Source organism: Silurus aristotelis (genome assembly GCF_946808225.1).
Source record: "Silurus aristotelis genome assembly, chromosome: 7".
Classification (NCBI taxonomy): Eukaryota; Metazoa; Chordata; class Actinopteri; order Siluriformes; family Siluridae; genus Silurus; species Silurus aristotelis.
The window spans coordinates 19,135,280-19,162,976 of NC_139580.1; the positions used below are offsets into that span (position 1 = coordinate 19,135,280).

The 27,697-nt window shown below is 35.3% G+C and overlaps 2 protein-coding genes across 4 annotated transcripts; both read left to right on the forward strand.

The window, feature by feature from the left end:
• Nucleotides 1-3,311: 3,311 nt before the first annotated feature.
• Nucleotides 3,312-14,494, forward strand: LOC310728395 (anoctamin-9). Of its 2 annotated transcripts, XM_083545756.1 has the most exons (24): nucleotides 3,312-3,464; nucleotides 4,449-4,526; nucleotides 4,807-4,932; nucleotides 5,022-5,161; nucleotides 5,246-5,295; nucleotides 6,610-6,677; nucleotides 7,304-7,383; nucleotides 7,484-7,618; nucleotides 8,801-8,894; nucleotides 9,192-9,252; nucleotides 9,343-9,425; nucleotides 9,560-9,664; nucleotides 9,843-10,010; nucleotides 10,181-10,217; nucleotides 10,298-10,409; nucleotides 10,522-10,579; nucleotides 10,721-10,818; nucleotides 11,505-11,701; nucleotides 11,788-11,940; nucleotides 12,400-12,547; nucleotides 12,689-12,808; nucleotides 13,239-13,332; nucleotides 13,470-13,582; nucleotides 14,299-14,494. In XM_083545756.1, exons 1-24 carry the CDS (start codon nucleotides 3,435-3,437, stop codon nucleotides 14,336-14,338), a joined length of 2,388 nt encoding a protein of 795 aa, XP_083401882.1. In that variant the 5' UTR covers nucleotides 3,312-3,434; the 3' UTR covers nucleotides 14,339-14,494. The 2 variants fall into 2 exon arrangements, 1 of the variants encoding a protein (XP_083401882.1); XR_014534250.1 differs by lacking the exons at nucleotides 13,470-13,582; nucleotides 14,299-14,494 and having other exon boundaries at nucleotides 12,400-12,542.
• A 1,627-nt stretch (nucleotides 14,495-16,121) lies between these two features.
• Nucleotides 16,122-24,500, forward strand: sigirr (single immunoglobulin and toll-interleukin 1 receptor (TIR) domain). Of its 2 annotated transcripts, none has more exons than XM_083547429.1 (9): nucleotides 16,122-16,365; nucleotides 21,746-21,956; nucleotides 22,111-22,250; nucleotides 22,475-22,615; nucleotides 22,735-22,878; nucleotides 23,129-23,231; nucleotides 23,388-23,538; nucleotides 23,956-24,133; nucleotides 24,288-24,500. In XM_083547429.1, the coding sequence occupies exons 1-9, from the start codon at nucleotides 16,305-16,307 to the stop codon at nucleotides 24,452-24,454; spliced, it is 1,296 nt and encodes a 431-aa protein (XP_083403555.1). In that variant the 5' UTR covers nucleotides 16,122-16,304; the 3' UTR covers nucleotides 24,455-24,500. The 2 variants fall into 2 exon arrangements, with proteins under 2 accessions (XP_083403555.1, XP_083403556.1); XM_083547430.1 differs by having other exon boundaries at nucleotides 16,123-16,365; nucleotides 22,111-22,238.
• Nucleotides 24,501-27,697: the final 3,197 nt, after the last annotated feature.

The window sequence follows — 27,697 nt, forward strand, 5'->3', positions numbered from 1 at the left end:
TATTGTTTTTCGAGTGCAGTGGATTCCACCCTCTTCCCTTCAGATTTATTAGGATTTTATGTTGTGTAATCAGAGTGTGTTTCACATGAATAATAATTTTACCATAACTTAAACATTGGTCTTTAGCAGTTTAAAGCAGGTCTGAAAAAGTTTTTTATTGTACATATGTTGAACTGTGTCTATTTCTTTATCTCCCTCTTTGCCTCCTGTAAGCAGGGGAGCCTGCATATAGACACTGTTTGTCAAATATGCCCTTCAAGTGGTTAGTACACTCCTTTGGCCTAGCAATTACACCATGGTTTTTCCAAGGGTGTGGCAAAAAGGTCAGAAATAGTGCTATAGGTGCTTATTTCCTAAACCTCAGGCCCTCCAATCTTGCTAACATGTTGCCAAATGGCTGAGACTGAATACAAGGCAGATGTGAGGAAAACCCTGTATAGGTCAGCAGTAACATTATTGGGTGGTCTGGGTATAATCTATTGGAATAAAGATTAAAAAAGAGACTTGTGTTCGTAGTCAGGACACCAGGAGTTATATCTGATGGACTCTAAATTCTGATCACTGTCAGATCGACAGGTCTTTGGGGTGTTCTTGATATGCAATGGTTACAACTAATTAATAGTGGTTCAAGGAAGCACAAGCAATGAACTGGCAACAGGAAAATTGATGCATGTGCAGAGTGAAGGCTACCATGTCAGGTTTGATGCTACAGAAAAGCTACTGTTGCATATACAGTGGGTCCGGAAAGTATTCAGACCCCCTTAAATTTTTCACTCTTTGTTATATTGCAGCCATTTGCTAAAATCATTTAAGTTCATTCTTCTTCCTCATGAATGTACACACAGCTCCCCATATTGACAGAAAAACACAGAATTGTTGACATTGTTGCAGATTTATTAAAAAAGAAAAACTGAAATATCACATGGTCCTAAGTATTCAGACCCTTTGCTGTGACACTCATATATTTAACTCAGGTGCTTTCCATTTCTTCTGATCATCCTTGAGATGGTTCTACACCTTTATTTGAGTCCAGCTGTGTTTGATTATACTGATTGGACTTGATTAGGAAAGCCACACACCTGTCTATATAAGACCTTCCAGATCACAATGCATGTCAGAGCAAATGAGAATCATGAGGTCAAAGGAACTGCCTGAAGAGCTCAGAGACAGAATTGTGGCAAGGCACAGATCTGGCCAAGGTTACAAAAAGATTTCTGCTCCACTTAAGGTTCCTAAGAGCACAGTGGCCTCCATAATCCTCAAATGGAAGACGTTTGGGATGACCAGAACCCTTCCTAGAGCTGGCCGTCCGGCCAAACTGAGCTATCGGGGGAGAAGAGCCTTGGTGAGAGAGGTAAAGAAGAACCCAAAGATCACTGTGGCTAAGCTCCAGAGATGCAGTCAGGAGATGGGAGAAAGTTGTAGAAAGTCAACCATCACTGCAGCCCTCCACCAGTCGGGGCTTTATGGCAGAGTGGCCCGACGGAAGCCTCTCCTCAGTGTAAGACACATGTAAGCCCGCATGGAGTTTGCTAAAAAACACCTGAAGGACTCCAAGATGGTGAGAATTAAGATTCTCTGGTCTGATGAGACCAAAATAGAACTTTTTGGGCTTAATTCTAAGCGGTATGTGTGGAGAAAACCAGGCACTGCTCATCACCTGTCCAATACAGTCCCAACAGTGAAGCATGGTGCTGGCAGCATCATGCTGTGGGGGTGTTTTTCAGCTGCAGGGACAGGACGACTGGTTGCAATCGAGGGAAAGATGAATGCGGCCAAGTACAGGGATATCCTGGACAAAAACCTTCTCCAGAGTGCTCTGGACCTCAGACTGGGCCGAAGGTTTACCTTCCAACAAGACAATGACCCTAAGCACACAGCTAAAATAACGAAGGAGTGGCTTCACAGCAACTCCGTGACTGTTCTTGAATGGCCCAGCCAGAGCCCTGACTTAAACCCAATTGAGCATCTCTGGAGAGACCTGAAAATGGCTGTCCACCAACGTTTACCATCCAACCTGACAGAACTGGAGAGGATCTGCAAGGAGGAATGGCAGAGGATCCCCAAATCCAGGTGTGAAAGACTTGTTGCATCTTTCCCAAAAAGACTCCTGGCTGTATTAGATCAAAAGGGGGCTTCTACTAAATACTGAGCAAAGGGTCTGAATACTTAGGACCATGTGATATTTCAGTTTTTCTTTTTTAATAAATCTGCAACAATGTCAACAATTCTGTGTTTTTCTGTCAATATGGGGAGCTGTGTGTACATTCATGAGGAAGAAGAATGAACCTAAATGATTTTAGCAAATGGCTGCAATATAACAAAGAGTGAATAATTTAAGGGGGTCTGAATACTTTCCGTACCCACTGTATAAGTGGAAAAAAGCTGTCCATGATAAAAAGGTATCAGTACACATAGTGCATGCCAGCTTGCTGTGCATGTGGCTGCACATCTACAGAGCTGTCAAAGTACCCATTTTGACTACTGTACACTGCCATAAGCACCTGGGGTGATGAATTATGTTTTTTTTTGTGGACCACCAGGTGTATGTGTGTATGTATGTTTACTTTTGGAAGAGATGGCACTAGGATGCACTACAGAAAAAGGTCAAGGTGTCAAAGGCAGTATATTGCCATGGTCAATATGTTTTTCTGGGAAACTTTGGATCTAATAATTCATATGGAGGTTACTTTGACACGTACCACCTAGATAACCACTAAAGATAGTGACGTCTTTCAGCAGGATAATGTGCCCTGACACAGAAAAAATTGTTCAGGAAGTGTTTCAGGAACATGAGTTTAAAGAGTATTAACTTGGCCTCCAAATACATCAGATCTCGAAATGGTCTCTGGGATATGCTGGGCAAATAAGGACCTAAAGGATCTGTTGCTAACATCTTGGTGCAAGACACAACAAAACAAAATGAAAATGGTTTTAATTTAATGACAGATCGGTGTAGACTGTGACAACCACCTCCTGTGATAACCAACCTCATTCTCCCCTATTAATGAAGCTAGCTTTTATAGATTACCCTCTGCTGCCATCAAGTGTCAGAAATTTGTTTTGACATTTAGATACGATCCCCTTAACGTTTCGCTTGGTCCATGTTTTTACACAAATGTTCCTGTTCATGTAATGCCTGACCGGATTATTAGTCAGTTAATAATTTTTATTTAGACTTATTAATTAGTAAGTCGTTATTATATTAAGATGAAAATCTTTATGCAATAGGCGAAACGTGAGGCATCCCAGCAAGTCGACAGGTGACATTCCAGTCATTGAGACGTTTCTCCCTCTTGCTCACCCACTCAGTAAAGAATTGCGGAAGCAGGCAAGATTTGGGGCAAGTTCAGACCTGAAGTTGTTGAAGGACAAAGAACTCCGCTCCAGGTCATTTCACGTCTTTCTTGAATATACCTGGATTTGCCTTAGTGATGGAGCGCAAAATAGGTCACAGAAGACAGGTGAGGTAGAATCTGCACTCAGGATCGATTTGGTCCAATTAAAACATGGAGAATAATTGAAGAAAATAAACACCATGCTGGCAGACAAGTTGACGCTGCTGTTACAGATCAGTGTGCAGTAAACTGTAATTATTGATTAATATGCACATTAATACTAATACTAATTATTTGCACATTTTTGGTGGGTTTTTTTTTCTCAAACATTCTCTTTAAAAGATTTTAAGACACACAATTTGAAATTGCTGTCTTGTAAACTTTTAAAACTTGCTGTCTTGTAAACTTTTTTTCTCATTGGAAAAGTTCAGACATTACTTCTTGTATACTTTCTGTTAATGCGTACACAATATGTTAAATATGTTACAAAATCTAGGGATATTTCTTAATGTACTAGTGCTACAGCTACATATGATTATTATAAGGTTCAATAAAGGGTAAGAGTTTCATATGGTGAAACTTTTGTAATGGTGGCGATTATTTTATTTTTATGTTGGTCAAAATAATAAAATCTCAGATCTAAGCAAAGTATGTAAACTGTCTTTAAAAAAAATTCCATTTGAAAAGAAACTACCCTAACCACATGTCTTAGTGATTCTAAGGAACTGAGACCAGTGATGAAGCCAAAGTGATGAATAATATCATTTTGACATATTGAAATGCATTCAGTTATGCAACACTGCCATATGACACAAAAGCAATTTAAAGGTTAATCACTATCATCTTTGTTTAGAAATGCTCCAAACAGTTGAACTATAAGATTGACATTCATTCTTAACATCCTCTCCCATGATACCATCAATACTATGCATTCCATTAATTGTTAAAATATAAATTTACATTTAAATAACCAGTCAGGTCTTCAGTTTACTTTTCAGACAGAGCAGTAAAAACAAATGTACTTTTAGTAGTCAGACAACAGTCTATTCCATTTTTTTACTGTGTGATTTTTTATATTTACTCTGTTAACAAACGTTTTGTTTGTTGCAGGGAAGCATTGAACTACTGGAAGCAATTGGGGTGGTGAAAAAGGAAAATGGCACTGGGAGCCTTTCTATGCTTCCTTTAGTAAGAGCCATTGCATCACATACCATAAACATAAACATGGTATTTTGAATTGCACGCATTTCCTCGCCAGTAATAAGTAAATTCTGTAATAAGTAAGCATGTCACAATTACACAAAAAGTTTTAAATTGCTTGAAAAACAGTAATAGAAAAATGCTAATTTTGCATGTTTTTCAGTAGTATTCCAAAAGCTAACACATTTTTAATTTACAGGCTGGTTTGTACCCTGTTCTGTATGTATGACATGGTTTTAACATACCCCAAATCTTTGCTTCACCTTAGCACTTCCCAAAGTCCTTTGACTATGTGTTGGTGTGCCAGGAAATGGATAAAGAAAAAGGACAAGACAAAGCCAGGAAGAAAAGGGATTTCATCATAGCTCTGAAGAACAAGAATTTACAGATAACGGTGTTTTTATGCATTCAGAGTATGTTAAATTACATGAATAAGTTCACATAAATGTATGTCTTGAACTGATTATATATGTTATGTGACAGAAAATTGCTGATGAAGATAAAGTTTTTTATGGGATCAAAGCACCAAAAGAAACTTTTGATACATACAGATATCTACTTAAAGTATCTGATGCATGTAGCTGGAGCTGCACACAGCAAGAGAATATACCACAATCAACAAGGTGATAACGCAGACACACACATGCACAGGTCTTCGGCTGCTCTGTTATGAAGCAAATTAATTTAGAGTCTAATTTCTGTTGTAGGATACGGATAGTTGACTACATCCTTCATCACACCAGCATAGAGACTGATGGTGAGTGGTTGTACCATTAGCATATCATTGCTTTGGCATTACTTCATAAACTTGCACATGCATTTGAATTGTTTATTCTGTCTAGTAACTCGGTAGAATAAACAATTATGCATTGTAGAAAGTATTGCATTGCTTAAAACTATTCAGATCAATGTTTTGACAGAACAGATTTAAATGATTGGTTACTGATTTTCAAAAAGAAACCAGATGAGAAATAATAAGTACTTCCACAATTCCACAAAAGTGTGTAATAAGCAGCCAGCTATAACAAAAAAAAATATGCATGTGATTTGTTATTAATAATTCTGTGACTTTATAAAAGCAGTTTATTTGGCAGTTTGGTGTTTTGGAGCACTCACGTTTGTGTTGATAATTATTGATGCTATTTCATTATGTAATGGTTATAAGGCTTCTTTAAACTATTTGAAAATGATCATTCTGCTATAGTCTATGCACTATGTTTGGTGAAAAAACAAAAATAATAACCTCAAACACCTCATACCAACTGTAAAGGGTGATGATTTGGACTTGTTTTGCAGCCATAGGTCCTAGGAAACTTATACCTATTTAGATGTACTTCACTTTATGCTAGAATATTATTCAGAAAAATGTCAGGCCATTTGTCCAGCAAAAGGACATTGATTCTAAACAAGTCAAGTCAAGTCAAGTCAAGTCAAGTCAAGTCAAGTCAAGTTTATTTCTATAGCGCTTTTCACAACAGACATTGTCTCAAAGCAGCTTTACAGAAATCAACAGTCAAGGTGAATGGTGTGCATTTATCCCTGATGAGCAAACCATGGCGACACATGAGCAAATTCACATCTGACTAGCAAAAGAGGAAAAATCAACAAGTTGTAATGTCCAGACCTCAACTCTATTGAGATGCTGTTGGTGTATCTTAAAAAAGCTGTGCATAAATAAATGCCATCATACATCACTAAATTGTTGAGCAATGATGTAAAAAAAAATTCGCCTAAAGTTTCACGAAAATAATGTAAAGTTATTGTTGCCGATGATAGTTTTAAATGACACTACATTGTAGGGTGTGCATATTTTTTCTCAACTGGTTTTTAAATGTTAGTTTATGCTTTGGAAAAATGACTACATCTTAAAATATGTTTTTAATAGTTTGTAAGATCAACACAATTATTTAGGTCCTGATAAATAGAATCATGGAATAGAAGGGTGTGTACTTTATTTTTATGACGAAAAAAAAAAAAAAAAAAAAAACGACGTATGCCAGATGTCTATATATTTGACTTGTAGTATAAAGCATAAATTTTGTAATACATTGTGTGTTTTCATGGCTCTCAGGTGGTGCAGAGTATTTGTCAGACCTCATTAAAGAGAATGTATTTCAGGCTCAGTTTTGTCTTCATGAGGTTTGTTCTAATTTGTTGTTTTCATTTTTGTTATTCAAAAATGTTTTTTTAGTCGTTGTGCCCTTTCAATCTACATATATATATATATATATATATATATATATATATATATATATATATATATATATATATATATCTCCATAAATTTAAATAAATGTCTCTCTCTCTCTCTCTCTCTCTCTCTCTCTCTCTCTCTCTCTCTCTCTCTCTCTCTCTCTCTCTCTCGTTCTTTCACTCTCTTGTGCTCTCTCTCTCTTTATCTACAGTAAAGCTGTCTACATATGTCTACAACTAATTTAAGCTTGCTGTAAATCATTTTAATACTCATAAAAAGGATCAAGTTTTTTTTAGAATTCCCCTTATTGTTGCATAACAAACATAATACTCAAAATTCCCATATGAAAAGGAGAATTCATTCTTGTATTGTTGGTATAATGCTTACACAAGTTTTTTTTAATAAACTCTATAGAAAGGGACCCAGGACAAATTATACATTTAGTGGCTTATCATGTGGGATAGGAAGGTAAACAGGGACTATTGTAAACATGAAAAGAAAGGTTTAGCTGTCACAATTAAAATTAAATCATTAAACACTAAGTATGATCTTTCTTTTTTCCCTACTGAAGAAAGAGGAACAGAAAGAATTGAGAAAGAGTTGGGCTAGATGGACAGCCTGTCTTAATGGGCAGCCCATAGCTGATGTAAGGTACTGTGAATGAATCTAGTAGGTACAAATCAATAATTGTAAAATGTGTTGAAATCTGATAGAAATTCTGATAAATCTTTGATTATTTGTGCTTATTTAGACACTACTTTGGAGAAAAGGTGGCTTTGTATTTCCTTTGGTTGGGCTGGTACACATTTCTGCTCATCCCTGCTGCTTTCCTAGGGGTCATAGTCTTTCTTTATGGCCTATTTTTCTTCCACCCCAACCCTCTAATGTAAGTTTTGTTACATTACTCTATTTTATTATTATAACAACGATAAAGGCAAAACTGCTTAATAGAATGTCTGATTTGTATATGATTTACAACTGATGAGGTAGGCTGGTATGATCTGATTAGTAGAATTGCACTGATATTTTATAGCTCTTTTAAACATGTAGTTTGCAGGCATTTTTAGATAGTGAATATCACCGAACATACTAGGATGTGAAGTACTGTTAACACACATGCTACACTGAAACTAATTCAGACATGATTAATGACAGTTGGAATGATCAAGACTATGTTAAAAATGTCTCTAAATGTTCTTGAAACATTCTGACACCGTTTTGCAATCCATTTTGTAGCATTTGCTTTCAGCCACTTTGAAAATATTGCTTTTGTCTAATCACTTGTTCTAAGTTACTTACAGACTGAGTCTTAAGCATTTCAGAACTAAAGGAATAAATAATCTAGCAGCAATGGAAAGAAGTAATACCATATGAAACCACCATTAGGATATAAAAGCAATAAAAAAAATAATAAAAAAAATGTATAATCTTTTTGTATAATCTGACTTGCATAATGTGCTGTTTAAAGGTAAAACAGTTTCTATAATGACAGAGACTACACATAACTGCAGCATATTACTCACACACCTTATAGTGCTTATGTCATTAGGTACATAGACATTTTATATTTGGCTTTTGTTTATATGAACCAAATTGTTTATCTTGGACTACTTGCCTTGAAACCGGTATATATATTTACTCGCATATCATATTTCAGGAGAGTGAATTTAAAATCTAGTTTGACCTCATGGTTTCTACACCTCATCAGATAGGCACTTCACTTACCTTGCTTATTATCTATTAAACCCACCTTCCCTGAGTTTTAATTGACCTGTCAGAAAGTAAAAATCTTATTTATATGCAAATACAACCATTTACACCAAAGAAAAATTCATAGAAAATTCAGGAGCTACACATGTCTTTGATACAAACCCTGATGCGTAGCTCTAACACTTTTAATAGCGAGCTCTCATTTAGATATAATGCAACATTAAATTGGATGTCATTTTCACATAACTTAATAATGTTTGTGTGTGTGTGTGTGTGTGTGTGTGTGTGTGTGTGTGTGTGTGTGTGTGTGTGTGTGTGTGTGTGTGTGTGTGTGTGCTTTTGCGTGTTTGTGTCGTAGACAGGAGGTGTGTGAATCAAACACTATAATGTGCCCACTGTGTGATGAGAGATGTAAGGTCTGGCGGCTCTCTGATACATGCATATACGCAAAGGTATTCTCATGCGAATGCATTAAATACATATTGTTATACATGAAACAAACATAAGTGGAATGTTGCTGAATTGTCTTTGCTTGTAGGTTATTTAACAAACATTGTCCTAAAATGCAGTTCAATCTTTGAATCATGAAATTGTTTAAAAAAAAAAAAAGTAATAGATTAAGAACCTGTAGTGCTCTAGCACAAGGTCTGGACACATTCTGAACATTCTGGATTTAGTTTCATACTTGATGGTCAGTGTCTCAGTGTAAAGAGCTCAGATGTTATATTTTGGCTTTTCACTTTTTGTAGTTGAGCACATTGTTCGATAATGAAGGAACAGTCGCATTTGCTATGTTTATGGCAGTCTGGGGTAAGCTCTGATTTCTGCTTATAGTCATCAAAACTTTGAAAACATTTCTATTTGAAGTTAGGCTAAGATCACTACTACTGTTCCCTTCAGCTACTGTGTTTCTAGAGTTCTGGAAACGCCACACAGCCTCATATGTCTGTGAGTGGAAAGTGTTTGACTGGTGTGAAGAAGAGGTAGGAAATAAAAAACAATTGGTGCCCCCTTTTTTTTATATTATACAAAGGGAACAGCAATCAGGGGGAGTTTATTTGATAGTGAACATATATTTATCATTTCTGCATTTGTATGCATGTTTACACCTGTGCAGGAGGAACTGATATTAGAAATTGTAAATGATCCTGATTGCAAGTCGAAGAAGCACAGTCACTCATACCTTCGCAGTACACTAATAATGGTGATAATGACACTCATGGTAAGGATTTCCCTCTAATGTGGCGTTTGAGCCAGTTGAGTAACCATACTGTTGCTTTAACACGGGTTCAGTTAATATTTTGTTGTCTATCTTTTCTGAAGTGACCCTATGATTGCATACAAACTGAAGATGTACACACATGTGTGTGGTGTGTGTGTGGGTGTGTGTGTGTTCACAGTTGCTACTCATCATTGGGTTGGCACAGGCCCTTGTGGTGTTCAGGGTAATCACCAGTGAAAAGTTTGCTAAATACACAAGTTGGACTTATCTTAATAAACACAGCAACACAGTGGCCTTCATGCTTGGAGCAGTGCTGCACTTCATCACAATAACCATCATGACTTGGGTAAAAAGGATAAAAAGTTTAATTTAATTAGAATTGCAATAAAATTTTTAATATTCAAGCTTTCATAGTTTTCTAAGTGGCAAAAGTGTGTTTTGTGAATGAATTATGTGTTCATCCAATTTTACATTAAACTATGCTTATTAGCTTCTCCTTCTTTTCAATTGGGGCAGGTCAATCGCAGAGTGGCTCTGAAGTTATGTGAATTCGGTAGGTGGAAATGTTTCTATAAAACTATATCGCTTATGACTTTAAATGTTCAATAGTTTATTTATCTTTTTATGTTGTAGAAAATGTGCGTTCACATGCTGCTGTAGAAAGGAGCTTCACAGTGAAGATGTTTACCTTTCAGTTCTTCACTCTTTTCTCCTCACTCATATACACAGCATTCTTTCTTGGCAGGTAAGAAATCACAAAAAAAGATGAATAAATATTTGTAAACTTTGTTCTTAAAATGTGGTAACTACCAGCATGGTTATATTATGCCTACAAAAGATGTGTTAATTTATTGCAGGATAAACGGACATCCCGGTGGATATGTGAGGATAGCTGGAATTTGGAGATTAGAGGAAGTGAGCATATATGCTAATATATTATATCTCATAAATATCTCATAATTGACATGACTAGATTTAAATTAAAGAAAGTAATATTAATAGTGTGTCTATTACCCCCTAGTGGATTAATGAAGTATGACAATTTCTTGTGTTTAGTGTCACCCTAGTGGATGTCTGACTGACCTGTTCATTCAGATGGCCATTATCATGTTGCTCAAACAGATCATCAGCAACGTGTTTGAGATTTCAGGCCCGTAAGTCAGGATTTTTACACTGTTAATTGTTACAAAATGTATTTGTTGTTCATAGGACGAAAGAAGGAGTGGATCTTCTATATTCAAAAGTTCATAAATCAACATTTTTGTTTTGAGTGTACACACTTTAAGGATGCATGTATAGTTAAATGCATGATGTCACAACCATTCATACATTTTTTTTTTTTTGCCTTTTCTTGATTCACTGAGCAAACATTTAAATAAAAATGTAGACAAAAATGAAAACAAAACATGATTCAGGATTCACAACTTTTTTCACTGCAATAATCACTGCAGTTGAAAATGCAGCTTTAACTAAGGTTTTGTTCCTGTATTCTTGTAGACCTAAATAACCAATATGCAAATTATAAATAATCTCAATCAGTTAAAAACCATTACTATGGTTAATTTGTTTTGGAAAATAATAAACACAAATAAGAAAAAAAAATATTACTAAAAGCATTTGGAGCGAGGGTTGTTTTTTGGCAAGTTGCTGAGCAAAAAGAAAGAAAAAACTCCACCACTGCAATGCTGCTTTTAAATTTAGCTGAAATAAGCTGTCTAACAGAGCACTGTAGTGTATGCTGAAAATATCAGTGTTAAAAGTAAAGAATAATTATCAGTACTTGGCTACTAGCTCTTATTCAATACTATACTAAATACTAAAGTATTTACTCTCTCCACAGCTGGTTCAGACGGTGGGTGAAACAGCGACAGAGTAGTAAGCTCAGGCGAAAGGTTAGACAGTGTTCACAGAAGGACTGTCTAGAGGGTACAGGAGGTGTGAATGTGTGTGACAACTGTAAACTCAAGGACTTGCTCAGGAACTTTGACCTTAACAATGTGGACTCCTTCAGCCTCTTCAATGAATTTCTCGAAATGGGTACAGGCTAAGTTTTTATGATGCAGCATAGGTTCCCTTCCAGTTTGAAATATTTGTTAACTTTGCTTATTTTCCCTTCTGCTTAGTACTCCAGTTTAGTTTCACCACCATCTTCGTGGCTGCATTTCCTCTGGCTCCTCTGCTTGCTCTTCTTAACAACATCATTGAGATCAGAATGGATGCCATTAAAATGGTCAGTTTAGAGCGAAGACTGGTGCCCAGGAAGACTAATGACATAGGTTAGAGCAAAAGAAATATATATATTTATATAATTCCAACATGGTTGGTACACTGTGTAAAATGTAAATAAAAACAAAATGCAATGTTCGAGAAATCCCATAAATCCATATTCTATTCACAGTAATACAAAAAACATCAACTATTTAAATTGAGAATATATACATATATAGAATATATTTTGAGGAAAAAATATGGTTTATTGCTTTTGAATTTGAATGCTGCAACAGGTCTCAAAAATCTACTGTATATATACATACATACATTATATATATATATATATATATATATATATATATATATATATATATATATATATATATACATACACACACAATACACACAATACACACAAACACACACACACACACACACACACACACACACACACACAATATATAACTGCTAATTTATCTTCAGGTTACATTTTGCACATAAGTACAGTTTGTGGTTTTTTTTAGGTGTTTGGACAGATATACTGGAAACAATTGGTGTGCTAGCTGTTATTGCCAATGGGCTAGTCATTGGCATATCCTCTGATTTTATCCCTCGGTTGGTGTATCGCTACCGCTATGGACCCTGTGCAAATTTCAATGCTAGTGGTGTTGAGTATGCATTATACTATCTACATTATACAACATTATCTACATATTATACTATCTACATTATACAACACTGCATGCTGTAATTACCAAGCAATCATCAAATTGTCATTATCAAACTCAAATTTTCTCTGTTTCTCTTACACAGATGCATGACTGGTTATATTAATAATTCTCTATCTATTGCTGATACAAATGATGAGAACATCAGAAAAGACTTTTTACCCCACCAACTCATTCACAATGACATGAATGTGACGCACTGCAGGTACTGGTAATATAAAAAAAAAATTAATTCACAAAACATTAACTGCCACTTTTTTATTTCTGCTGAAAGATACTTGCAATTAGCATTTAGAGCACGAGAGGTTTATGATCTGTTTGTCATGCTTGGATCAAGAGTCGAAAACCAGAATACAGTTAATAAGCTTTATTTGCCTTAGTACACGAGACAGGGTAGAATCCGTAACATAGGAAGTCCAGGGATGGTCTCTAGTGCAAACTGTAGATAGGCCGGTAAACGAGTGGGAAGGGGGGGCCTTATATAGGGGAGAGTAGATTAGAGACAGGTGTAGGGGATTAGTAGGAAGGCGAGGCTGTGCGAGTGTGCTGAGTGCAGGAGGGAGGCGTGGTTGGTGGTTCCCTCACAGTTTATTGCTGTTGTCATTGTGGTTATTTTTTGTTTTGTTTTTTTTTAGTTATAGAGATTACAGAAGTGATGATAACTACACTTTGACCAATCAGTTTTGGGTCATTCAGGCAGTCCGCTTTGCCTTCGTTGTCCTTTTTGAGGTACAGTAGCTGACAAACAGCAAAGTTGACATATTGAGAATAATCCAATTATGCATTCATATTTGGATAATATGGATTTAATGATTTAAACTTTTTCTCCTGCTTTCCAAAATGCACTGGACATTTTGTCTAAGCAGCACGTGGTGGTCATGTGTAAGTTCATCGCAGGCTGGTTTGTCCCCAGTTCTCCCTTAGAGGTTAAAAATACAAGACTGCAAGAAAAACTTGGAAGACTAAAAGAAGAACTACGGTGAGTGATCAAAATGATTATTAATCTATTATACCTTAATTTGTTATAATTGTATCATGTCCAGTGGTTAGGATTCTGCGCTCTCACCGCCGCGGCCCAGGTTCGATTCCTGGTCAGGGAATCAAACCCAGCCATTATGGTTGCACAAACAGTGCACTCTTAGTGCCGGTCCCAAGCTCGGATAAATGGGGAGGGTTGCGTTAGGAAGGGCATCCAGCGTAAAAACATGTGCCAAATCAAATATGCGGATCACGAATACGGATAATCCGCTTTGGCGACCCCTAATGGGAGAAGCCGAAAGAAAGCTTTGTTATATTTGTATTAATCAATATTATATACAGCAAGTCTTAGCAGCTATATTTATTTTATTTTCTGCTTAAATATGATCTTCCTAAATAAAGTTTAAGGTTATTTATGGAGTTCATATTCTGTCAGCAAGTTTATACAAGTTTACATCAGTATTCTTTTTTTAATAAAGAAATCAACAACCGCTGTACTTGGTGCCTGCCATTAATAACATAGAAATTAATGATAGAAAATGATTTCCAGACAAAAATATTATTGATATTCTGTTTAAATTAATACAGATATAAGTGAAGCCTTATTGGAAAAATGGCATAAAATAAGTGCCCTGTATGCGGTATTGTGCCTCTAACATGCATCACATGCATAAATCATGTGCATCCCAATTTCCGACTTAATACTTTTTTTTTCAGCCGAGGAGGAACACAACATATCAAAACACAGAGAGAATAAGAAACTTCACTGGATGTTCCAATTTGGAAAACAAGATATGAACAGTGTGTTTTCTAATTATGAAATTTGCAAGTTGTTGCTGCTGGGTACAGCTGTACACTTACTGTTTCCATGTGATTAATTCAGTACTCTTGCTAAGTTGATTATTGAATTTGTCTATATATATATATATATATATATATATATATATATATATATATATATATATATATATATATATATATATATATACATACATACATATTAGTTCACTACATTTTTTTTTTATTACATTGGATTTACAATCCACTGTGAGCTTTATATTTATTTCAATTTTTTGCTTATTTTTTTTGTTTCCAGTTTATGGACTGATACAGTATGTACATTTTTGTGGAGTTTGTATTTTTTGGAATTTATTAAAACAAATCAATAAATATGGGTTTAGAAATGCAATTGAATGGGCCTGTACAGTAAACAATAAATTTTGAACATTTAGCTCAACCTGTATCATATTTTTTTAGCTCGGAATAGTGGATTCCGTTATAGACAGGAGTTTTTCTGAAGCCTTTTTTCAGTTTCTAAAATAAATTTTTTTTTTTTAATTGGAAACCATTTTCCTAAAAAATAAGAAAACAACAAAACACAATTAAAATGTTAGACCAGCTTAAATAAATAGGGCTAAACAGATGCATGTTGGTGTTATAAAGTACAACTTTTTCTTCTTCTTTTTGGCTGCTCCCATTAAGGGTCACCACAGCGGATCATTCATCTCCATACCACTCTGTCCTTTACATCTGTCTCTTTCACACCAACTACCTGCATGTCTTCCCTCACCACATCCATAAACCTCCTCTTTGGCCTTCTCTAACACACTCTCCATTACTTTGCACTATTGATCCTAGGTATTTAAACTCCTCCACCTTCTTCACCTCTTCTCCCTGCAACCACACCACTCCACTGCCCTCCCTCTCATTCACACACATGTACTCTGTCTTACTCCTACTGACTTTCTTTCCCCTTCTCTCCAGCATGTACCTCCACCTCTCCATCTCTTCTCAACCTGCTCTCTTCTCTCACCACAAATCACAATATCATCAAATATGTAAGTCTTCGGTACTTACGTGTAATATTATTCACAGATTTATGTTGCACATAAAGTTAAAGGTCAGGTGATGTGAAAACAGCACAGACATAGGCTAGGCAAAGAGCAAAGATTCTGACAAAAATACAAGGCTTGGCATCGACTGGTATGTGAACAATATACTTCACAATTATGCATGCACTTAGAGTGTGTTTTATACTGTGTGTGTAAAGTGTAAAAATATACTTTGATTTGACTTGTTTTTTTCTTTTTTAACCTTCTGCAAATATCAATGCAAATACACAAGAAACCAGTTTACAGACTCCATGGTACAGCTCTCTGTAAAGATAGATGACATCCCATAAAAGATGTAAAATTTAATGTCATAAAGAAATCATCATCATAATCATCCTCATCATCTTTACTATTGTGACCTTATTTACAAGATATTATCACTGTATGGTCAAGATGTGTTTTTAAGTCTATCTATCTATCTATCTATCTATCTATCTATCTATCTATCTATCTATCTATCTATCTATCTATCTATCTATCTATCTATCTATCAGAGAGAGAGAGAGAGAGAGAGAGAGAGAGAGAGAGAGAGAGAGAGATATTAGATATTAGATATAAGCGAAAGATATTATAAAAGAGTGGAGCGTTGTTAAGAGTTAAAGGTTGTTCCAGGCCACCATTAATACTGTATAGTATCACGTGACAACAGTTCCACTTTTTTGTTGCGGTTTCACTGCGCAGCCGGTGCGCACCTCGCCTGTGGATGTATGCGTTTGCTTACATGTGAAATGATTGTTTCATACGCCGTATATTTATTTACACCTGTTTTATATCTTGAACTCAACTCCACGAAGGTCACTGTGGCTGAATTTTATAAGTATTAAAAGCAGGATGGGGCGCAGGATTCTCTTCATGTGTTTAATCTGGATCCAGGTTGCACTCATGATCGGAGGTGAGGCTTAGAATTTTCTTCAAGGAATTGCTTACATGCTTTTTGTTTTGTTTAGTTTTTTTTTTTTTTTTATATAATGTAAAAATATATGTAATGTAAAAAATAAATAAAATATAATGTGCTTTTTTGTAGGTTACTATGTTTATTAAAAGCAAACAACCAAATAAGTAAATAAGTAAAATCACCCTGAACTTTGTACCTTGAGAATGGAGTCTCAAACTGGTTAATGAGTGATGGAGTTTATCAGTGTCAGCACAACAGAAAGCTAAGGAACACAAGCTAAACCATATGATCATAACCTCAACCTGCCCCTCTATAACCACGCAGACTGAACACAGTAAATAAATTATGATTATATTTTGATCTTATTGCATGGGTGATTTTTTTTCTAGTGATCACACTAGACACATTGTTTTTTTATTGTAGCCAAAGTTCATAAGCATTCTTGTACCTGAACAACTAGATTGCTAGGTCAAACCTGGTGTCATTTTCTCACACAAATTGTTGTCATAGTCAACAGGCTGTTTTGAACCTGTTTAGTTACTCGGTTTACTACTGTCCCTATTTAAGCTCATACTTTGATGGCATATAAGCATTAACTGATCAGTATCCTTTTCTTCTTTTCTCATTCCCCATCCACCTTGCTCTCAGTCCTTTTTTTTTTTTGAATAAATGCAAATGCATGCAGGATTGGTTTTGCATGCACTGATAGTGTGCATGCTTCTCATCTTTCAATGTTTATTTCCTGGTTTAAATCTCTGGGAAGACTTGTGTCTGCATATAGTATGTTAAAGACAAAAAGCAGACAAAGCTCTTGTTAAATGTGAAGGCATCAATATCCAGCTGATATACACCTGCCATGATGTCCATTTAGCTAACTTCAAAACTCCTCAGGGCCGCTGGAAGTAATTTTGAACAGGGGGTGCTGTGAATTTTTTCTTTCTTTTTTTTTTTGACAAAAAAAAACTATGAGCCTATTTACAATACATTTAAAAAAATAACATAGGGCTGCAAAATCATTTCCTAAAATATTCATAAGGAATTTATAAATTGTGCAAAATATTTTTAATAGGGCTACATTTAAAAAAAAACTCTCTCTCGCCAATACAGCCAATACAATGCAGCACCCCAGCACCCCCACTTCCTGCGGCCATGAAACTCCCTGTTTTAAAAATGTCTATTCTTACTTATCTGTACTGCACCTGCACTCGCCTCATACAGCAGCAAACTGGGGAAAGTTGTCAGATGATGAACATCTACTTTTTAATGTTATTTTACTTTTGCATTAAAGTGGTCATATATTATGAACTAGACAGTAGCAACATTATGAGAAACACAACAGCAAAATGATAAACAACACAAGGTTTTTAGCAGCTTGTTTGACATGCGTGTTCTTCATAGTCTGTTTAGAATATATTTGGCAATTTTCTTTCTTTCTTTCTTTCTTGCTTTTTTTTCTTGCTTTTTTTCTTGCTTTCTTTCTTGCTTTCTTTCTTTCTTGCTTTCTTTCTTGCTTGCTTGCTTGCATTTTATCTATCAGTGAAGCTGAAAGAAAAGATTAAAATTATTAACAACTGCATACCAAATATACTTTCCCATATTTACAAATAAGTAATCATATTGATTTTCACAATGATTAAACATGCTTCTATATGATGATTATACACATTTGTTTGAACTTTTAGAGAACAAATATGTTGGTTATTTACTTTTTATTAATGGCAAAGCCAATAGGAAAATGTAAAAACCGTTACCATTAATTAATAAATACGAATACCATTAATTTGGTATTCACTCTAGTTTAGGCTACACTGCATAAAGGGAACTGATCATATGTCAAGATTTAATACATTTTGCCAAAGATCATCAAGAGAGGGCTCTGTTTTTATAAAACTGACATACAACCTTATGTCAATTTGTACACGTGTTCATTTTAAATAGTAGTTGACATTCTGGCATATTTAGAAAGGTAACATTTAATTAAAAATGCAACCTAAATACCCAAGACTATCTGGATGTAATTATATGATGCTATTATTGGAAATTCTGCAGTACTACAGAAAATAAACTTTTAATTATCTAGTTATCCAGCACAAGGTAAAACATTTAGGCTAATTTAAGCTAAAGATTGGATATTCAGGCTTGTTCTCATCCACTATAACCAAAGATGGTGTGAAAAATACAAAGTAACAACCAAAACAACTCAATGTTTTGTCTAGTTTAATAGAGGATAAAATATGAGAGAAGTGAATTGAATGCATATTACACATGCAGATGAAAACAAACAGGTTTAACGAGTTCCAACAGGTAACTGAAGATGAGTCATTACTGGAATATGGCGACAATTTTCTCTTCACTTATTCACTTTAGTCATGAAGTTTTTCAAAAAGCCCCATGTTACAGAAATTACCATAGCAAACAAACAATTTAAAAAAAGCTTTTAAACTGTTAAACTTTTTAACCTTTTTTTTTTTTTTTTTTTTAGCTTATGACTAAGCGGTGATTAAGTACACATTTGAATGTTTGCAAACCCAGTGTTGATGTCTTTCTAATACCCCTATCATGCCACACTTATTTTTATGCTTGTGTCATTACATAAATATATATAGATAAATATATAAATATACAGTGGGTACGGAAAGTATTCAGACCCCCTTCAATTTTTCACTTTTTGTTATATTGCAGCCATTTGCTAAAATCATTTAAGTTCATTTATTTTCCCCATGAATGTACACATAGCACCCCATACTGACAGAAAAACACAGAATTGTTGACCTTTTTGCAGATTTATTAAAAAAGAAAAACTGAAATATCACATGGTCCTAAGTATTCAGACCCTTTGCTGTGACACTCATATATTTAACTCAGGTGCTCTCCATTTCTTCTGATCATCCTTAAGATGGTTCTACACCTTCATTTGAGTCCAGAAATTTTTGATTATACTGATTGGACTTGATTAGGAAAGCCACACTGTTTATATAAGACCTTACAGATCACAATGCATGTCAGAGCAAATGAGAATCATTAAGGTCAAAGGAACTGCCTGAAGAGCTCAGAGACAGAATTGTGGCAAGGCACAGATCTGGCCAAGGTTCCAAAAAAATTTCTGCTGCACTTAAGGTTCCTAAGAGCACAGTGGCCTCCATAATCCTCAAATGGAAGACGTTTGGGACGACCAGAACCCTTCCTAGAGCTGGCCGTCCGGCCAAACTGAGCTATCGGGGGAGAACAGCCTTGGTAAGAGAGGTAAAGAAGAACCCAAAGATCACTGTGGCTGAGCTCCAGAGATGCAGTCGGGAGATGGGAGAAAGTTGTAGAAAGTCAACCATCACTGCAGCCCTTCACCAGTGGGGCTTTATAGCAGAGTGGCCCGACGGAAGCCTTTCCTCAGTGCAGGACACATGAAAACCCGCATGGAGTTCTCCAAGATGGTGAGAAATAGGATTCTCTGGTCTGATGAGACCAAGATAGAACTTTTTGGCCTTAATTCTAAGCGGTATGTGTGGAGAAAACCAGGCACTGCTCATCACCTGTCCAGTACAGTCTCAACAATGAAGCATGGTGGTGGCAGCATCATGCTGTGGGGGTGTTTTTCAGCTGCAGGGACAGGACAACTGGTTGCAATCAAGGGAAAGATGAATGCGGCCAAGCACAGGGATATCCTGGACGAAAACCTTCTCCAGAGTGCTCTGGACCTCAGACTGGGCCGAAGGTTTACCTTCCAACAAGACAATGACCCTAAGCACACAGCTAAAATAACGAAGGAGTGGCTTCACAACAACTCCGTGACTGTTCTTGAATGGCCCAGCCAGAGCCCTGACTTAAACCCAATTGAGCATCTCTGGAGAGACCTAAAAAAAGCTGCCCACCAACGTTTACCGTCCAACCTGACAGAACTGGAGAGGATCTGCAAGGAGGAATGGCAGAGGATCCCTGAATCCAGGTGTGAAAAACTTGTTGCATCTTTCCCAAAAAGACTCATGGCTATATTAGATCAAAAGGGGGCTTCTACTAAATACTGAGCAAAGGGTCTGAATAATTAGGACCATGTGATATTTTAGTTTTTCTTTTTTAATAAATCTGCAACAGTGTCAACAATTCTGTGTTTTTCTGTCAGTATGGGGTGCTATGTGTACATTCATGAGGAAAAGAAATGAACTTAAATGATTTTAGCAAATGGCTGCAAAATAAAAAAGAGTGAAAAATTTAAGGGGGTCTGAATACTTTCCGTACCCACTGTATATATATATATATATATATATATATATATATATATATATATATATATATATATATATATATATATATAGAGAGAGAGAGAGAGAGAGAGAGAGAGAGAGAGAGAGAGAGAGAGAGAGAGAGAGATAAACACATAGCCTGCATCTATAGAGACTGTAGTTAATAATGTAGTACATAAAGAGAAATTTTGCATTTAAGTCTTTCATCTGTAGGTAGTGAAACCTATTTGTATAAATAATAATATATGTACGTAATCATATTTTTTATATTCTTAAAGTTTCTTGTTTCTTTTCCGTAAACCTTGCATGCAACATTATTTTCATATAATTTAAATATTTGTAAAAATATAATTTTTTTTCAGCACTGTTAATACTCAGTAATATTAGTATACATATATACTATACTTACTATTAGTATAGTATAGTATAGTATAGTATAGTATAGTATAGTATAGTATAGTATAGTATTGTAGGTCACAGTGCAACTGGGGTCAGAATTGAACCACAGTACAGAAACTGAAGGGAGATCGGGGAAGGGTGTGATGATTATCAGCTTCACCTGTGAAGGAGAATAAGGTTTTACTTTGTTCAGCTGAGACACTATTTCCACTCAGACCTAAATAAAAAAAGATTTAAAAAAAATATTTACATTTTTAAATGGACCATAGAGTGAGTGAATTAATAATAATAAAAAAAAAATCATTCATAAATTGTTCCACAAAAAGCAAATAAAAAATTTCCATGTACACAAACTCACAGACATTCAAAATTAGCTAGTGGTAATTGTATGCCAGTGTGCCTTCCCGCTTTTCCAGAAAACATGATTAATTTTGCCCTCTTGACTCCCAGCCACAAATAATTATGACATCACATTGATTGAAACTTTCTACAGTCCAAATTATAACATGAACACATTTTTGTTGCCCCATTTTGGACACTAAATAAACTAAATAAAATACACACTAAATAAAACTATTTTTAATTGAAAGTGGTGCTGCATATTTTTGTTAAACACATTTCTTCTCATGGCAAGAATTTCTGTCATTTATTTCATGCTTATCAATATATGGAGTAGTATTTCTGACTATATGTTTACTTAACTGACTATGTGTTCTTATATATGTTTTGTTCTTTACATGCAGAACCTCTTTGTAACAAAACACTGCAATTGCTACATAGTAGCACTGAGAAAGATGTGTGGGAAAGCCAAGGTTCCAGTGTTAAACTGAACTGCACAGCTCTGATACATTATGGAAACAACAGTAAGACTGAATGCAAAGCCAATGTGCATTGGAGCAAAGATGGAGAACCTCTCCTGATCCCTGGTTCTTTCACTCAAAACACTTCCCAGTGGTGAGTGCTACATGTCAAAGTACCATCCCAGACATCCAAAGAAAGTACTTTATTTATTTAAATTTTCATCAAATTCATGTTTGAATATATGCTGTTATAAAATGCCCTCATGATTGGAATGGATCTTGAAAGATCTTTATCATTACTGTCACAGGTTCACAGATGAAGAGCAGCTGATGGTGAGCAGTGTTCTGACAGTGAAGTTAAAGGAAGAGTTTGATTTTGGTCTCTACTCATGTGAAATAGCGAACACTACAACCACGTTCAGGCTTCAAAACACCGGTAAAACCTCCAGTAAATAATCATATTAGTCATGATGGAGGAGATAGATACTGATAGTGACTGTTTAATGTTTTAAAGACTACTCACAGTGTGATTCAAATGTCTGCATGTTTTTCAAAGTTGATCAATGATTTTTTGTTTTATTCATTGTATAATAGTCTATGCAGCATTTAACCAATGCTCAAGTGACTAGATTAATGTATAACAATAATGACATTTCTTTTCTTTTATCCCAGTGTTCCCCAGTCACACAGGGGCAGTGTTGGCATCCTTGGTTTTGTTCATCATGTTAGTCTTGGCTGCTGTAGTATATTCAAAATGCCACCTCAGCTTCAAACTCTGGTATAAAAACTCATATGGAGATTATGAACTCAATGGTAAATATATACTGTACAGAGGTATCCAATGTTTTTGTTTTTACTTACACCAAATGTTACAATATCTTGCAAAATGTTTAGAATGTCATTTGTTAATGATCTATTTTTTTTTTCTTCAGATGGCAAAATTTATGATGCCTACATTTCTTACATAGACGATGAAAATGACCTTAAGTTTGTCAATTTTATTCTGAAACCTCAACTGGAGAATAAATATGGGTACAAATTACTACTTAACAACACGAACATCCTCCCTGGAGCAGGTACATCTATAAGGCCTATAATAACAGGATTCCATACAGTCCAAGTCAGTCAGGCAAACAGATCTAAATTAAAATCTTGCATTTCTATGCTTTGATCTTGATTCTTTTACAGTTTTTTTTTTTACACTTCATGTTAGAATGCAGTTAAACTTTTTTGAAGGAATTTCCTACCAGTTGATTCTATCTGTAGATGTTGTTCATTCCGCTCATTTCTCAAAAGCTAGTTTGTGTGTTGGGATTGTGTCCTCAGAGCCATCTGCAGAGTTACTTATGAACATTAGTCGATGTCGGCGGCTCATCGTCGTGTTGTCACAGGCCTATGTACAGCAGGATTGGTGCACTTCCAACTTTAGGTACAAATGCTTCCTGCTATGTCAAGTTAATGGTTGTAACAGATTTCATTTATGTTTTTTCTAAAAGAAATAATTGAGATTTTGAATTGTTTGTATTATTTTAAATGTGGAACAGGCTAACTATCCAGTTCTAAGAGAGGTTTGTCCTGCTTTTAGACAGGGCTTATCTCACCTGCTGGAGCTGTCTCAGAAGCCCATCTTCATTGTCTTTCAGTCTAAGCAGAAGCATGTGAGCGTGGACATCATTCAGCAACTACGTGATCACCAGGCACGAATCAAGACTCTCATCTGGGGAGCACATTCCATTGTGAGCCTTCCCACAGTAAACACACCCATTTGGTCTACTGTATATACAAACAAAATGTCATTTAATTCTGCTATTTATTTCTGTTAATTAATTAAATTAATCTAATCTAATCATTTACCTAGAACATTGTCTCTTAAAATACAATCCACTATGGGGGCCACATAAACGTCTGTTGTATTTTATATATATATATAATATTAGTGGATCTTAGTGTTATTTAGTAGTAAGAAAATTAACATGATTAGACCAGCACATTGCACTCTTGTACAATGCAAATAATTGAGGGTTGCAGTAACACTTCATGCAAAAAGGGTACTTACACTTATAAGGTTTTATCCCCTCTGATCTAAAATATCAGGCTGCACATAGTGCTATCTATTATGCCTACAAAATATGCATATCATTCCTCAAAATCAGGCCCCATCATCTGGATTTTGGAAGGCTCTAGCCTTGGCAATGCCCCGTAAAGTGGTGTTCCACAGTGAGTCACCTGGAGATCCGCAGACTCTGCTCCAGGGGGATAGAGACCCCATGCTCACCATGCAGCCAGACTACCTAGACTGCAGGCCTGACCCAGACCCCGCTGGAGATTTGGGTAAGAACATTAATACTGATTCACCTGCTAATTGTTCTCAATTTTCCTTTTAATCTTGGTACCATACATGTCAGATATGCTACAAGTAACAAAACTGTATCATAACTAAGAGTAACATAACCAGGCTTAAAACACATTCTCTGATCTCTTTTAGGTGTACGCTTTCCTGTCTATAAAGCAATGTCCAGGGACCAAGTTCATCCACCAACCTCTGATCCACTGACTGAAGCCAAAGCTCTTGAGATTGATGTGTCTGACCTGGGCTCCAGGAACTATGCTGCTCGGAGAGATTTTTATTGTCTGGTTACCGAAGATATTTGAATCTGGAGCACCCACACCATATTCCTCTTTTACTCCAATGAGCATAGAGCAGCTAATTTTTTCAAAATTTTTTCAAAATAGAGCAGCTATTTTTTCAAACACAAAGAGTGACCACTGACCACTAAAAACGGCTAAAGCCGTTTTTAGTGGTCACTCTTTGTGTTTGAAAAAATGTATGTGTTTTAGGGAAGTATATTTGACCAGATAAGATTAGCACAAATCATTTCCAAGGGTCTGAGTTTATGTAAAGAATGTCAGAATGTCGTTACCCTTCAATTGGAATCTTTAACATTTTGTTTGTATGTTTCTTAAAAAAAAAGTCATTGTTTTTGGTTTAAATTAATGTTACTAGCTGGTTAAACGGTTAGTTCTCGGAGGTCATGCCTTTAACACAAGTAGTGTTTTGTTTGTCTTTCTTGTACTATGAGCACACATTAATGCAAAACTGTTGAAGTGCACAATATTGCTACCATTTCATATTAGTTTTTTATATGTTGTATGAGTTGTATACTTTAAATAAAAGTTTTCAAAATATATATATTTGTTGTGAAAATGCATTTCAGGTTCTACTTGTATTAGCCTGCATGACACACTATAGAAAAACACCAAATCCTTAAAGGTCAACCAAAGGCCTCAAGGATTTTCATATTCAGTTTTAAAAACCAATTGTAGTGGTGTGTTCCACACTTCATTTGAATTTTATTTCCATTTTGACACAACAAGCCTGTGTGGTTCTTTTGCGTTTCATGTGCAGTGCATGAAAAAATCTTTTGAACGAACAAATCTTTAAAATACACTTTAATATTGAATAAACATCTTAATATTTAAATACAAATTATCATTTTTTTTATTCTTTTGTCCAACTTGGTAATATAAACCGAATTTTCTGTCTTCAAAAAAATTTACATTTTTATTATTTTGCCCACTTCTACCTGTAGATGGCAGCACTGGAAAGTAGTGGAAATATATTCTGGAACTTCATTATTTATAAATATATAAATAATAATATAAATATCATTATTTATACCAATACTAAAAGTGCAATCTAGTGCAAAATGAATTTAGAATTTCAGTGCTGGTTTAAAAGCAAATTTCACATAACACACTATGCATCAGTTGTTTGTATGTATTATATGTGTATAAAACATATGTATAGAACATATAATTCCTTGTAGCGTGTATCACACAAGCTCCTCACACGGCAAGCATATAATGGCATTCATTGGAATTATGTTACATATGTTACTGAATAAAACAAAAAGGAAACAAAATTTTATCTCATTATCAAAGACACTGAATTGATCCTAAACATACAACTCATGACTGGTATCTAACTGGCTCCTGCCTTTTGCATTCATTAAAAATTTATATAGATACTGAATTTGTAAATGTCAATCAGATGAACTAACCTTGGAGAAAGTAAGATTATTAGAAGAATGGGCCAAAATGTAACCACCATTCTACAAAAAAACAATTCTGACCTCAGATGGTTCAGAAGGTGCAATTGCCAGCCTAATGTTAATGTATATGAATACATATTTTTTTCATACATAATTATAAGTACAAAGTTAAAAGATATTATGTGTGTGTATATAAAAAGTTTATATGCAAAGGCAATACAGCATATTCAGTAATAAAGAACAAAAGTGTCTGAATACTTATTTCCTCTCACTGTATATGGTTCCAATATGTGGGTAAAAAAAGAAGAAGAAGGGGGGAAAAAAAGGAAGTGCTTTCTCAGTTGTCAGCAGCACAGAAGACATCGATATCATGCAATGGCTAGACAGCTCTGTGATTCACATCACTTCAACCTGTTCTGTCAGTACTCTCAAGATTTGGCCTTGAGATAGATGAAGCATGAAAAAATGAAATACAAAAAATATTTCCCCAAATTCTTTTTATCTTTAGGACTGATATTCAAACAGTACTGTACAATATACTTTTTATTGTTGTTAAATTGTATGTTCTAGTGTGAAATTGTATGTTCTTTCCTGGTTCAGTTCCTTGTTCAGGATTTGTTTGGACCTTTTCCCTGGATTTATTTATTTATTTTACAAATTTAGTTTTGTTTAAAATGTAATACAAAATCCTGAAACAACAGGATTTGTTCATCAATTAGCCAGCTGCAATCCCTTAACATGTTGAGATATACATATAAGATCTACAATACAATACATCAATACAAATACAATAGATGGTTTGTTAATCGAAACAACTCTTGTAATACTGTGTTATATTTAACATTAGATGTCAAAAAACAAGATCCTTCCAACCAAATGTTCATGAAACAGTTCCAATATGCTTCACTTACACTGAAGACGAAGCTGTCAAATGCAAGCTATATAAAATTTGTATGAGAAAATCTACCTCACCTGCTGGGAAATTTAGTCATAGATGCACAGGTGTGTCAGACAAAGGTGGAGTAGCAGAGTGACTGGTATGTAAACTGTTGCAACAAACTACTTTGGTACATTGGTACTTTCATTTCAACAAATAGGGATACAAACAAAACTGTCCCTGTGGCTTCAACAGTAGAATATCTAATAGAGTTAAATACTAGGAAAACCTACTGTATTTGCTTCGAATGTTTTTGTAGAATCCAAATTCCAATAAATTTCTTCATAACAGGTCAAAATTAATCTAAATATATCTTTGTAAAGTAAAACTACTGTTGCCTAATTAATTACTAAAAAAAATTAAATTAATGTACAATTGTTTATGCATTTTATAACCGTAATGTTTTTTTTTTTCTTTCTAAGGCTCATGTGTTCTCTGCCTGGCTTGTGGTTGGTGACTGAAACCTTTCCTGACGTCAGTGCAGCACTTTTACTGTCGTCACTTCTGCTGTGCAAATTCATGTCTACGCCATTAACTACTGCACTTCACAGCAACTGTAAATAAAAAGATGGGCTAGAGAGAAAGACAGAAAACCTCATAGGATACAATAAACACAACAGACAGCAATACTCCCCACCCTAAAACTTAAAGAATACTTCTGTTTCAACTAGGCCTAGTTATTATTCCTGAATTCAATGATATCTAAAGTTTTTGTCTAGTTTTAGAGTGCATGTGCTATGTTCCTACAGGGCAAAAACGTTGGAGAAGGCAGAAAATTCATGCCTGAGCAGAGTGCAGGTATGTAAATATCGCCACAGGGCTTATCGCATTCAGCCAACAGAAATAAGGAGTTATAGGAAGACAAGGAGAGAGCAGGAGTAAGGTGAGAAAAAGACAGATAGATGA

Coding starts and splice junctions, on each gene's coding strand:
- LOC310728395 (XM_083545756.1), top strand. CDS start 3,435: ATGGAGCGCAAAATAGGTCACAGAAGACAG. Junction 7,384..7,483: donor CAGCCCATAGCTGATGTAAG/GTACTGTGAATG, acceptor GTGCTTATTTAG/ACACTACTTTGGAGAAAAGG. Junction 9,665..9,842: donor TGGTGATAATGACACTCATG/GTAAGGATTTCC, acceptor GTGTGTTCACAG/TTGCTACTCATCATTGGGTT.
- sigirr (XM_083547429.1), top strand. CDS start 16,305: ATGGGGCGCAGGATTCTCTTCATGTGTTTAATCTGGATCCAGGTTGCA. Junction 16,366..21,745: donor GGTTGCACTCATGATCGGAG/GTGAGGCTTAGA, acceptor CTTTACATGCAG/AACCTCTTTGTAACAAAACA. Junction 23,539..23,955: donor TCTGGGGAGCACATTCCATT/GTGAGCCTTCCC, acceptor CCTCAAAATCAG/GCCCCATCATCTGGATTTTG.